A 13,482-nucleotide genomic window follows, 5' to 3' on the forward strand; every position below is an offset into this window, starting at 1 on the left:
CACCCTTTGACCTTGGTCTCAGGGAGTAGGACGGGCTCCCGTGGGAGTGGGCAGGTGACGGCTAGCAGGCCCAGCAAAGCCCGTTCTCGTGCAGCAGGCCTTCTCCCGAGGCCCTTCTCAGCCTTTGGCCCCTCCCAACCCCAAATATATTTTGGGTTACCTCCGCTTAGAAAACCTCTTTCGTAATTCTGCTTCTGAGATTATTATGTAAGGCAGGGATGGCGGAAGGGAAGCATCAACTTAAAATAGTCATTAGGTGGATCACCCACCAAGGAGGACAGACAGATGGCAGTGAGAGGCCGGCAGAGAGCCCCGGCCCGTGTTCAAGGGTCTCTGAAGGGGGAAGAGGTCTGGGTCAGAACCAGCAGTCTGGAGCGGAGGTCCAGATGCTCCACCAGCGCGCCTGCCCTTTCCCCGCCCCTCTCTCCTTCGAGGTCTGCTTATGCTCCAGGGGCGCAGGACACAAGTAGCGAGTGAAGCCAAGCTGGGGGCTCCCAGTCTGCACTGAGACCTCTGTGAACCTCAGTTTCCAAATCTGTGGTAGACAGATTTCATCTAATGATACCTCCATCATGAGTGTCATATAACGGCGTGTCTCTGACAGTGACCCGTGCTCAGAAGTGCATTTTAAATCCCTACCCAATGGACACTTGCATGCATTCATACATGACCAAAACAAACACTACCCTTATTTTATGTAATAGATGCCGATTTTTTTCTATCTTCTCTTCATCTAATGATGATTGGTTTCTCAACCACTAAGATTCAGGACCTGCTGTTTGAAAACCCTGTTGGAATGAAACAATGTGAAGTTAAGGGAATTTGTAAACAGTCAAGTACTATGCTCATCGAGTGACTAGCATCCGCACAGCAGGCCCCCCACCCCTCCATCCAGAGGTACTGGGTTTGGGACTTCAGAGGGCAACTCTGGAGTATTGGTAGTGAGAAATAACGTGGTACCCCAATCGCTTTTCTTCCTGAGTTTTGGTTATTGAGCAAGAGTTCAGGTGGCAAGGGACACTTGTATACTGTCAAGGGCAGGAGGCCGCTCGAAAACACCTCGCACCTTCCAGGGACTCAGGTTAGAGAGTAGGAGGGATGAACGGAGAGGGTGGCAAATGGGGGAGAGCTCAGTGCTGTCCTGTGATGAAGGCAGACCCCCCAGGTCAAAGCGGGTTGGCTCTGAGGGCTCCTGAGGCCAGGCCAGTAGGGACCAAATGCAGCTGAATCACTGAACACGCACATCAAAACACAAGGACACCTTGGGGCCAAAATGTGACTCCCTGCTCTCATGTCACCTGTAAACTAGACAACCTGGTGAAATCAGTGAAGATTAAGCTCATAAATCCACTACAATGAACCTTTTAGGAGAAGGCTAATCTATACAAGAGAAGTATCTAGTTTTTGGAATTATTCAAAAGAGATATGTGGAGAGGGGGCTGGCCCAGTAGCACAGCAGTTAACTTTGCATGTTCCATTTTGGCAGCCTGGGGTTCGTCAGTTTGGATCCTGGGTGCTGACCTATGCACCGCTTAGCAAGCCATGCTGAAGCGGCATCCCACATATAAAGCAGAGGAAGATGGGCACGGATGTTAGCTCAGGGCCAGTCTTCCTTGGCAAAAATGAGGAGGATTGGCAGCAGATGTTAGTGCAGGGCTAATCTTCCACAAAAAAAAAAAGAGAGAGAGAGAGAGAGACATGTAGAGAACGTGCCTAAGGAAATAGAGACCATCTTAGACTTCCAGGAGACACCCAGGTTCTCCACCAAAGGCTGGGTCAGTCCATTCATGGGATTAGCACCCGTGTTTGTTTGTGAACGGACAATTTTCTCAGCCCCCAGAAGGGTGGGCCAGAGCCACACCCCTGATGGGACGTAAAGATTAGGGTTCCTTAGGCTGATGTGTTGCCGTCCATCTCGTCGAACCGAAATACTGTCAGCTGTGTGGAAGTCGAGCAGAAGATGGTGACAGGTCTGTCACTTTAGAGATCAGTTCTGGGCGGAAACCTCAAATCCGTTGGCAGAAGCCGCATTTTGTGGGTGGAAACAGATCCGGGGGGTTCAGGTGCTGGCCCAGGTCCCAGGGCTAATCAGGAGCAGATCTGGAATGAATGAACGCACAAACTGAGTTTCCTCATTCATTTATTCCTTTTCTATGAGAGGAAATTACTTTCCTTTGTTGTCTAGAACAATTGAGAAGTCCTGGGAGGCCTATTTTAGGGTTGGCCCGTAATGAGATAGGCTGCTGTGAGGAGCCACACCTCTCCCCCCGATGGAGACAGTCCAAGAGAGCTCCCGTGACCCTCCGGGGACATCACCAGGGCCATGGGTTGAGCTGTCCTCCAGCAGCCCCTGGGTAGAGCACGTGGTGCTCAGGCGTCCGGTGGTACACGCACCAGGAAGACCCGGACACCCCTGTGTCATGAGCGATCCTGATGTCCCTGCCGGCTGGGGCGCTCATAATTTTTATGGCTAGCTCCAAACCAAGAAAGAGCTTTTGCATCTGGGAGTGGCTAGAAGAGTGCCATTTTTCTTTATTTTTCTAAATTAAAAAAAAAAACAAAAAGTAATGCATCACATATTTAAAAACAACCAGCCAGGGCTGGCCCAGTGGCGTAGTGGTTCAGGTCGTGCACTCTGCTTCCGTGGCCTGGGGTTCGCAGGTTCAGATCCCCGGCACAGACCTAGCACTGCTTGTCAAGCCACACTGTAGCGGCATTCCACATAAAACAGAGGAACATCGGCGCAGATGTTAGCTCGGTGACAATCTTCCTCAAGCAAAGAGAGGAGGATTGGCAACAGATGTTAGCTCAGGGCCAATCTTCCTCACACACAAAAAGATAGATAAATAAATAAAAAATGAAAACAACCAGATAGCAGAGAAAGACAATGAAAAAGCAAGTTTAGAATGAAAAGGTCTCAACCTCCTCTCCTCCCAGTTTATTTCTAGCAACTTTTTTGTATATCCTTCCAGAAAGAAATGATTTTGCAAAAAGCAGAACGTGTATATTTCTATGTAGCATTTGTATCTATCAGTGAGTTTTTTTTTTGAAGAAGAAGCTCAGCCCTGAGCTAACATCTGCCAATCCTCCTCTTTTTGCTGAGGAAGACTGGCACTTAGCTAACATCCGTGCTCATCTTCCTCTACTTTATATGTGGGATGCCTGCCACAGCATGGGTTGGCAAGCGGTGCCATGTCTGCACCTGGGATCTGAACTGGCGGACGACTGGGCCACCAAAGCGGAAAGTGCGAACTTAACCACTGCACCACCAGGCCGGCCCCTATCAGTGAGTTTTTTAAAGCAGACAAGTGTAAGGTAGTGCACTGGGGATTAAAATACACTACATCTGGCCATCAAGGTGGTCGATGAGGCTGATGTCCTCAGGAAGGAACAGCCGGGCTGCAGCCGGGAAGTCGGCAAAGATAGAATTGGACTAAGGGGAGCCCACAAGGAAGAATTCTGTACCTTTTCCTCTCTTTTCTTAGTGGTCTAAAAGGCCCTGGAGGTCCTGGGATCTCCATGGAGTTCCTGAGGCAGTGCCGTGTGGAGGGGGCCATGAGTCACTGCAGGGGAGCTGGTGGGTCTGGGGCTGCCATTCTGCAGCATTGGGATTTTCCTTTTTGTCACAAAGAAAAAGGCCTCCAGATTTCCTAGTGTCTCATTTGGTCCCTTCTTACATTCTCTTGCTGCTTTGTAAGCAGTTATTTTGAAGGGTCAAGTAGGAACGCAGTGGGGTGGGTGGGACTTATCATGCGTGTTGGGTGATATCCTGGGAGGGCCGCCCACCTGGCCCTGCCACAGCCCTAGGTGTGCCCTGGCCTCGGGACTTCCTTGGGCTTCAGTTTTCTGGTCTGAGACTTCATGGGACAGGATGTTGTCTGAGGGCCTTTCCAATTCTTTCCTTTGTCCCTTCACTGATTGACATCTATTAAGGAGTGGCACCTGGATTGCGCAGGTCCTCAACCTCCAGGGGCAGAACCACTGCCCAGGCTCAGCAAAGGTCAGCTCAGTTTACCAGTGGGAGGGGACTGCCCCGCCCAGTGCAGGGAAATAAACATGTAGGGAGCAGTCTAGAAACGGGAGCATTTAATGGGTGCGTGAATCAGGAATCCTGAAACGCTGGGAGATGAGGCACCTCCCTTTGAAACCTGACCCAGGTAAATTCAGCAGTGAACTCTGACGTTCATTGTGCTACGGTTCAGACAGCAGAAATAAACGAATTCAAATACTCAGCAGCCTTTGGCCAACCACCGGGCCCTCCCTGGCCAGCTGGGGCAGGCCTGGCCCGCGAGGTTGACGTCAGCGAGGACCACCCTGCCCTTCAGCGGCCGGACGCGACCTTGGGCCTATGTGGGCGGCCCGGCTGCCGGCTGCGGGGCTGCCCGGGTGAGCCACCCGGATGCCCCGAGCCACCCTTGCGAAACTCGAAACCTGCGCGGCCCCGCGGAGGCGGCGGGGGCGGGGCCTCGGGCCCTGGGGCGGGGCGGGGGGGCGGCTCCCCGGACGAGCGCGGGCCGGGAAGCGGCAGCGTGCCAGGGTGTGCGTGCGCGGGGGCGGAACAGCGGGCCCAGGGGCGGGGCCTGAGCGTGCGCGCGTGCGCAGGCGCGGGTCTGGAGGCTGCCGAGTGCCGGGGTGCGTGCGCGCGGGCGGTGGGGGCGGGACCTTAGGCCTGGGGGCGGAGCCTGGGCGCGCGCGCGTGCGCAGGCGCGTGCCGGGAAGCGGCCGCGTGCCGGGGTGCGCGCGCGGGCGGCGGCGGGCGGGGCGCCCCGCGGGAGGCGAGGGGCCGGCGGCGGGCGCGGGGCCGGGGGCGGGGCTCCGAGCCGGGCCGGGGCGAGTGGGGCCAGGTGCGGCGGGACGCGGGCGGCGAGCGGCGAGCGGCGAGCCCGGCGCCGGCACCATGGAGGAGGACGACAGCTACGGTCAGTACGGCCGGCGGCCCGGCCGGCGGACGCCCCCTCCCTCGCTTCCTCCCTCTCCGGCCCGGCGGCGCCTCCGGCGGCTCGCGTTTCCCGGGGACGGTGGTGCGGGACGCGAGCCCCGGGCGGCCGGACGGGGCGGGGGCCTCTGCAGGGCGGGGGTCGCCGGGGCCTGAGAGGCTGAGGGGCGCCGGGGGTCTCCGGGGCGGGAGCAGGAGGTCGCAGGGCCGAGGTTGCCAGGGTCGCAGTTTCTGGGTCGCCGAGGCGGGGACCGGGGTCTCCGGGACGGAGGTCGCAGGGCTCGGGATTGCCCGGCCCGGGGTCTCGGGGCGGGGGTCTCCGGGGCGGGGTCGCCGGCCGCTGTCACCCGGCGCAGGCCCGGCGGTGCCCCCGAAGGTGCCGTGTCCCCTGCGTCCCCGCCGCGTTCTCCATAGTTTCTGGCCCCTTGGTGTTGGCAAGTTGTGTGCCCCGGTCCGTGCCTTTGTTCAGAATCGGAAACGGGAAAGCAGCCAACGAACCGAAGCGGACAGGCCACCGGGGACGTTTCTGCGGCCAAGTTACCGGTGACTTGAGGGTGCTGTCGGGGGCCAGGAGCCCGGCCACTGGTCACCCGGGAGGGCCGGGTTAGTTATGCTGACCACCGTTAGGTTTAAATAGGCTACCGGTACAGCGCGCTGTCTGGGCAGCCTGGAGGTGCGTGCAGGAAAACTCAAGTTTGCCTTCTCGGCGGTGCGCATAGACGCGGCATAGTGATCACACCACACGGACGGCGAAAACTTGACAAAAACGAACAGTTTCCAAATTCTCCCCCTGCTAACCTTACCCTGGAAACTGTTGGCCGTCAGCGAGGGCGTTCCTCCCTCGCGTGGCTTGAAATTGCAGGGGCTGCAAAGGTTGTTTGAAATGCTTTAGTTAATTAACATTTTATTCGAGAGGAATTTAAGAAAGAATGGCAAATAGAACAGGTGGTGAACTTGCGTGGTTTGGGAGCAGAGTACAGATCCTGCAGAATTTAAAATGCTTATGTGGCTAAATGGAACCAGATCCTGGTTTAGTGACTAACACAGGTTGTTAGGATTATCTGTTTGTTTATGGGTTAGTGTTGAGAAGCTGTTGACTGGTGAAGAGGTGGGTTTATGACCTGCAACTTGACCCTGAGCTGCAGACACTGAGCGCGCAGCTGCTCTCAAGACTCACTTGTGCCTAAGTCCAAAGCTGGTTAGGGAGGGGTGCCTGTCAGATGGCCCCTGGTTGCCTTCCGAGTAAAAGCTGTGTGTGTGCTTTTCTTTTGTGATTGAACAAAAAATCATCCACTGGCTGGTCCCAGAGGATTTTTTGGCCCCTCCAGACCTCTCTTTCTGCCCGTGAGAAGCCTTGTCCAGCGTTGCCTGCTGCTGTTTTCTCTGCCTTCTCTTGCCGTTTTAATCTCTGTCACATCGCAGTGTTCTGCCAGGCTTTCTTCTTGCCCTCTCCTGGTGTTCTTACCCGCCAGGCGAGACAGGAAGTTGTCGGTCTGGTTGCTTTTAATACAGTGACTGCTTTGCCACCAGGCATGACATGAATTTGTGCTTGAAAGGGGTAAATGGAAGCAGGATATACTCATTTCCTATGGCCGCCGGAACAGATTAGCACAAACTTGGTGGCTCAGCCCAACGCAAATTTGCTATCCTGCAGTCTGGAGGTCAGAAGTCCAAATTTAGTCTCACAGGGCTAAAATCAAGGTGTTTGCAGGGCTTTGTTCCTTTCTGGAGGTTCTAGGGGAACATCCGTTTCCTTGCCTTTTCCAGTTTCTAAAGGCCTCCTGCATCCCCCGGCTGGTGGCCGCCTTCCGTGTCCACAGCCAGCAGGCGGCATCTTCTCGTTTCCCTCTGACCTCCGCCTCTTCTCCTTAGGACTCTGTGATTACATTGGATCCGCCTGGATGATCCCGCATGAGAATCAGCATCCTTAGTTCTGCGGCAGTGATCCCCCTCTGCTGTGTAGGGTGACGTGTTCACAGGTTCTGGGGATCGGGACGTGGATATCTTTGGGGGCCATTATTCGGCTGACCGCACATAAAGATGAGAAAGAAATTTATTCTTCCCCTTTATACAATTAAAAAAAATCATCTTCTTTGTATTTTGGAGGAACCAAAAAAGGTTGAGTTCAGGAAGATTCCCCACCCATAGGGTTCACCACACAAAAGGGAGCTAATAGCTGAAGATGGTCATAGGAAGAATGAGTTTCCCAGATCTTCAAGGCTTGCCTCTGGCTCCAGAACTGTCCATTTTCCTCATTGGTTTTACAGAGAAGTAACCTTGAGAGATAAGACAGCTGTTCGGAGGCCACATTTCAAAAGGAAATGTGTGGCGCAGACTCTAAAGCATGTGAAAGGCCGTGTCCAGAGGCGCCCTCAGAGCCTCCGTTGTTGCGTGAGTCAGCCTAGGAAAGCACCCCTGTGTTAACATTGTGTCTTTGGGGAAATGGGTTATGATTTTCCCAGCTACCACTTTGGCGTAAAAAACTTTTGGAACATAACTCATTTGTAGTATGCTGAAGACAGAGGATGAGTCTTAGTTTCCCTGTTCAATTAAAGAGAATTTTGAAAACTAACAACAAGGCCTCTCTCAGCGGTGTGTTCTTTGGTGTCCTGTGTAGATCCCCCACTGAGTACGGAAGCTTCTTCCTGCAGACACTCCTGCAATACCGATGGTGTCTTCTGAGGTTCCTAACTCACCAGACAGGTACAGCGTGGCTCAAGCTCCACGTGCAGTGTGATGGACTATACTACGAAGGCCCATGGGGGGGAAGTTAAACCAAAGTCACTTTAAAGCTTATTTTTCTTTGGAAAATGTGGAATTAGTCATTTTCTAAAAGCTTAATAATTGACGTTTTAAGAGAGATGTTCATGTCGCTTGTGGCCGGTTGGTTGTTTCCCCCAGTTTCTTTACGAATGTGACATAATTGGGAAGTTGTTTTTTTTTAGAGTCACGTTATCTCCTTGTTAGAACGCTGTCCTTCCTGGGCTTCACAGTTCCCATTTGCACAAGGAGGAAGTATTTCTCCTTTATGGGATACCCTGCCCAAGAGAAGACTCAGTTTCTCTTGGTGATTCTGCACTTGAGCAGACATTTTAACCTGCCTTTTCATGGGACTCCTCTGGAACTTTATGTGAAAGTTTTTGTGAATGTGCACTTTTGGGGGGTCCTTAGCTTTCATCACGTTCTCAGACGGTTCTGACTCCAGGAATGGCTGTTCCAGAGGTTGCCAGCGTGCTGTCCGCCTCTTTTAGGACAGGTCCTGAGGTAGAGATGGGCAGGGTCATCTGGTAGTAACATTGGAAATAGTAGTGTGATGATTCTCTGTCACAGTGATGACAAGATACTCCACTCTCCGAGCATGGCTTCTTAAGATTATTGAACTCGTGGTGCCACTCAAGGCCTTTACTTCTCCAACACAGCTTCTCCTCCTCTTGCTTTTTATTGGCTTCAGACTTATGCCTCTTCTGCAGTGTGAGGGAGAGTTGGCCTTTAAGAAATAAGCTTCTAAGAGAGAGTGGAGATGTTGATCTTAACCAGGCACAGCCTCCGTCCTCAGCGGATAAAGTCAGGTGTGGGCAGTGGCGTGCGTGGGTGCTGCTGCAGGACGGCGAGTGGGAGCCCGTGGCGTTCCGGGGAGATTTGCTGTTTCGTCTTTGTGCCTCTGGAACAAGCATGGGGCCTGGGGCCCAATAGAAGCAGCCTAGCAAGTGTTGAGGGACTAATAGCTTGCACCAGGTTCCCTGCGGCAAAAGTCAACATTCAATGAGCTTGAGCTTTTGTCTTCAGTCTCCATCCCAAACAGAAACAGGAACACTTTTTCCTGTGCGTTTGACTCCATGCCAAACCAATTTGCTTTGTTTTTCTCTGATATTGATGACTTTCATTGTTCTCAAATTTATACACTTAATGATTTGCCTTTATTGAAAAGAATACAGTTATATGAAGTCAGGGCTGTCTTAGAAAATCTGGAACATAAGGTTACCATAATTACATATTTTATGGTCTTTAAGGTAGATTTCCAGGGGTGACATTAACTTGTCAGAGGGTATAAACATTTTCAGAATTCTTGATGCGTGGTGCCAATTTGCTTTCCAAAAGGGCTGTGCCAGTTTACCCTGTTCTTAGTGATGTGTGGGGTACATGTTCCAGGGTCACTGCAAGTGTGCCACTGCTGAGGATTAGCATTTGAAAGCTTTTTTTTTTTTAAAAAAAACCAATTTTATGGTTACAAAATGGCACCTCTTTAAATCTATTGATTCCTAGCCAGGATGAAAAAAAATTCTTTTGCATATTTGTGTATTATATGTATGTATTTGCACATTGTGTATTATGACCTGGCTCTTCATGTGGGACGATGATTTCTTCATTTACTTAACTGAGATTAACTCTTTTTTTATGGCCTGTATCAAGTCAAGTGTTTATGTTTTTCTCTTATTTGTAGCACGGGGGAAATATATATTCATTCTGACTGGGATTTGGGTCAGGTTTTGACCAATGGTAGTTGTCACTTATTTACCTTTCCTTAATTTATCTTTTTTTTTTTTTTTTTTTTTTTTAAGATTTTATTTTTTCCTTTTTCTCCCCAAAGCCCCCCGGTACATAGTTGTGTATTCTTCGCTGTGGGTTCTCCTAGTTGTGGCATGTGGGACGCTGCCTCAGCGTGGTCTGATGAGCAGTGTCATGTCCGCGCCCAGGATTCGAACCAACGAAACACTGGGCCGCCTGCAGCAGAGCGCGCGAACTTAACCACTCGGCCACGGGGCCAGCCCCCCCTTAATTTATCTTTTAAAGATCGAAGGTCTCTCAACTCAAATAGTGTCTTCTGGCCAAGTACAGTATGTTTCCTTTAGAGGAGAAATCGTGAGTTGAGGAGCTCTTATCGGTCTGGGTTATGATGATCAATAGTTCATCCTGTGGGGTCTTAAGGCACATGCCCACTGCTTTCCAAGTGTCCCGTGTGTTAATCCAAAACAGTCTTGCCAAATAGATCTTTTTCTTATATATTTCACGCCTTTAGGATCAGGTAGTCCTACAGTAAGATCCAGGAGAGTGCCTTCTTGTTTCTCGTTTCAAGAGTGAGAGCAAGCATATGGGTCACTTGGGGGAGGGGCGACAGGACTGTGAGGCAGAGTTTGGAAAGCTGCAGTGTGAGGGCTGTGTGTGTGTGTGGGGGGGGGTCGTCTGCTCTGCTAGAGGCCTCTGCGCCCTTTCCTCCTCCCCTCCAAGATGAAAGGCGTGGACAGTGGGCCCCTGGAGAAGGGCTCTTGGCCTGACCTGTCTGTCTGCTTCATTGCCACACTGCTTCTGGATTGTCTCTCTAATTGTTGTTGCTTAGTTTCGGCTGCAATAATAGAGGCATGGAGGAGGTGGGAAATTATTTAGAAATGTTCGAGAAGTGAGTCCCACATCCTCTGAAACTGCTGGTAATGTTGTTTTGCTTCGCTCTTTGCGTTGACTAAAAAAGACATAATATAGGTTGAAGGCTGTGTAGGGGATTTTTGTTACTCTTCATCATCCAGGATCACGGAACGTGGTGTCTGTCTGCTTTCTGCTCGTGAGGTGGTGATGACCTGCTCTCTGTGATGCCTGACTCCTTCAGCAAGGGTCAGGATGTTACCTTCCTTAGTCAAGTCTTTTCATGTTTTCTACTTTTTTTTTTGAGTCTTCCATAAGGTTTCTATTTCAGAAGCATGACTTTATCTGGCCATGTTACAGTCTATGTTGTAATTATTAGTGTTGGGTATGAATGATGGAATTGGTTTAATGCTATTAAAAAAACTTTCCTTGGGGCTGGCCCGGTGGCTTAGTGGTCGACTTTGGTGTGTTCCGCTTTAGCGGGCTGGGTTCGTGGGTTTTGGATCCCAGGCACAGACCTACACCACTCATCAAGCCATGTTGTGGTGGCAATCCGCATACAAAATAGAGGAAGATTGGCACAGATGTTAGCTCAGGGACAATCTTCCTCAAGCGAAAAAGAGGGAGATTGGCAACAGGTGTTAACTCAGGGCCAGTCTTCCTCCTCCCAAAACAAACAAACTAAGAAACCAAAAAAACCCACTTTCCTCCTCAGTAGTACTTTTGCAGTTTTGGTTTCTGTGAGCAATTTGTAAGTGCTTATTCAGTCAACAAGCGTTAGTAACCACTGCGGACGGTGCAGCCCCTGGTGTCACGGATGCTTTGAGCCTAGACGGAGACAGATGTGGAAGCACGCTATGAAGGAGAGTGTCAGAGTGGATGTTGCAGGGGTGGACATGACAAACTGAGGTAGTCCGAGGAGAGCGGTCCTGTCTGGACTTGGGGCGGATGAGGGCTGGGCAGAGGAAAATCTGCAGGAGAGCTGCAGTTTGAAAGGTGAGTTGGTGCTGACCAGGGGAATGTGGCAGAGAGAATGAGCAGAGCCAGGAGGCGCCGAGTAACTGGGCCCCTGGGGCACCGCAAGTGGTGTGTGCCTGAGAGCAGGCGTTGGGGGGGCTCGGCGAAGTCGTGAGGGCTTCTGTGTGTTACCAAGGACTTTATTCTCTGGGCCATGGAGGGTGGTGAACGACGCTCACTTTGCATTTTGGGAGGATTCCTCTGACTGGTGTGGTTCCGATGGGCACCGGGGAGATCCCTGGGGAGCTGTTGCAGCTGTCCAGGTGACCTAGAGGATGAGGGCCTTTGGAGGAGGAGGAGAAAGGGAGGAATAATGACAAGACGGGTGGAGGACCTAAAATCGGTAGGATTTGGTTACCAGGCTTTGGGAGGGACAGAGCGCCCAACGGATAGGGGCAGGGTTGCAGGTGAGTGCCACCTTCTGTCTCGGGGCCACTGCTTGGAGAGTTTCGAGACGGAGTGTCTAGAGGTGAACCTGGGAGCTCAGTTTTGGACACACTGAGTGGAGTTTTGAGGTACTTACAGACCGTCCGCTGTGAGAGGTCTGTTTAGGCAGTTGGATTTGGAACTGGAGCTCAAGAAGTTATCAGCGCGTGAGTGGCGGTGGAGCCCAGGGAAGGGGCGAGATTCCTGCTGGTTGAGAAGAGGTGCAGGGATGCCCAGGAGAGAGCGGTCTGGAGAGGAGACGCGGGGATCAGTTGTCTCCCTCTGGGAGCTGGCCTGCACGTGGGCGGGGAGAGGGTGGCGCTGGAGGGCTGCGGGAGGGAGGGGCTTCGTTTGCAATTAGGGGCCTTAGGACTGTTGATGGACCGCCTTACACGCATTTTGCAAGCGATCCTGAGCCAGTCTTGAGTCCTGGTACTCAGATACTACAGCTCTAACCTCGATAGGGTGGAGCTCTTATTCCGTTTTCTGTTTGGGCTTTTATACACAGCACCTGCCATTTAGTTTAAGTTACTTTCTCTTATGTTCTCTGCTTCCCTGAAATGCAGTTGCCACCAGCCCTAGTGGCTGAAATTAAGAGGATGTTTTGACTTTTAGCTGTATTCTTGCGTTTCAGCGGCCCACCGGGCGTTCCCCTCAGACCTTCCCTCACATCGCAAATTCTGCGGGTCTGAAGGCCTTCTTTTCCTCGCTCCACTCTGGTCTTCCCTCCAGACTTCCCTAATTGTTTTCACTTTTATCACCATTTACTTCTCACTCTAGCTATTTAGGCTTGAAAAAACGTGGATTCCCTGCTTCCTGGCCGCCTCAGTTGCTTTCCAGCCATCCATCCATCTGTCCATCTCTCCACCCTCTTCTTCATTATCTTCTTTGTGTCAGGATATTTGCTTGATGCTGGGGCTCTGAAGAATTTTAAAATAAGGCCCTGCTTTCAAGAAGCTCACAGGGTAGGGGGTTGACAAGTGGAAAAATTTCAAGATGTGTGGAGATGGAAGCAGACACTGTGGGAACCTGGAGGATTCCAGTTTTCAGCGTGTTTTGGCTGAGAGCTACTTTGAATAAAACACCTAACCATGGGCTCGCGTGCGATGGGCGCATTCCAGAGCAGGTGTTAGCACTGTCACTGTTTTCACAGCAGTAGCTCACTGCTCTGCACCGAGTGCACTGCGGAGCACTTTCCGTGAGTGCTCCTTTAGTCCTCACAGTGGTCCTGTGTGGGAGGAACTAATAGCAGGCCAGTCACAGGGAGGAAATGGAGCCTGGGAGAGGTGGCTGTTTACATGAGGTCACCCAGCTGGTGGGAGCCCAGATTTCTCAGACTGCAGAGCCCGGCTTTCATCACTCTGCTGTGCTGCCCGCTCCTTTCCATTTCTCCACACCACTCTTCACTGTCATATACCTTATATACTTTTTATGCCTGTCTTTCTCCTGCAATTGGGGTACAGAGTTCCATGTCTTGATAAAGTTGGGGTAGTTTTTTGGTTAAAATCTATTGCGGGTTATTCAACGGATGTGTATTGAAAGAACCCATTGCTAATCTGAGGGTTGCGGTCTGAGGAGTGTGTAGGATCTTTGTCCTGGTCTGCGGACGGGGTTGGTGTAGAGGCCCTTCCTCCGGGGGGTTGGTAAGCGGGGCTGGTGTCGGGGCGGTCGGAGTCACGCAGCCGGGCCTCTGAGAACTCCTTGGAGCCAGGGTACAGCTTGTGATTGGGCAACCAGCATTTATATGA

The 13,482-nt window shown here is 51.8% G+C and overlaps 1 protein-coding gene across 6 annotated transcripts in view; it reads left to right on the forward strand.

Moving 5' to 3' along the window:
* Positions 1 to 4,039: 4,039 nt before the first annotated feature.
* CYTH1 (cytohesin 1) overlaps positions 4,040 to 13,482 on the forward strand; it is an 82,728-nt gene continuing 73,285 nt past the window's right edge. For 2 of the 6 annotated variants that reach the window (XM_070226827.1, XM_070226829.1), the window contains exon 1: positions 4,040 to 4,157. In XM_070226827.1, the coding sequence (XP_070082928.1) occupies positions 4,127 to 4,157 (31 nt within the window). In that variant the 5' untranslated portion in view covers positions 4,040 to 4,126. Of the gene's footprint in view, positions 4,158 to 4,582; positions 4,633 to 4,749; positions 4,920 to 13,482 lie in introns of those variants that run through there. The other 4 variants (XM_070226828.1, XM_070226832.1, XM_014738256.2 and 1 more) reach the window with 3 other exon arrangements.

This window comes from Equus caballus, chromosome 11, assembly GCF_041296265.1.
Source record: "Equus caballus isolate H_3958 breed thoroughbred chromosome 11, TB-T2T, whole genome shotgun sequence".
Classification (NCBI taxonomy): Eukaryota; Metazoa; Chordata; class Mammalia; order Perissodactyla; family Equidae; genus Equus; species Equus caballus.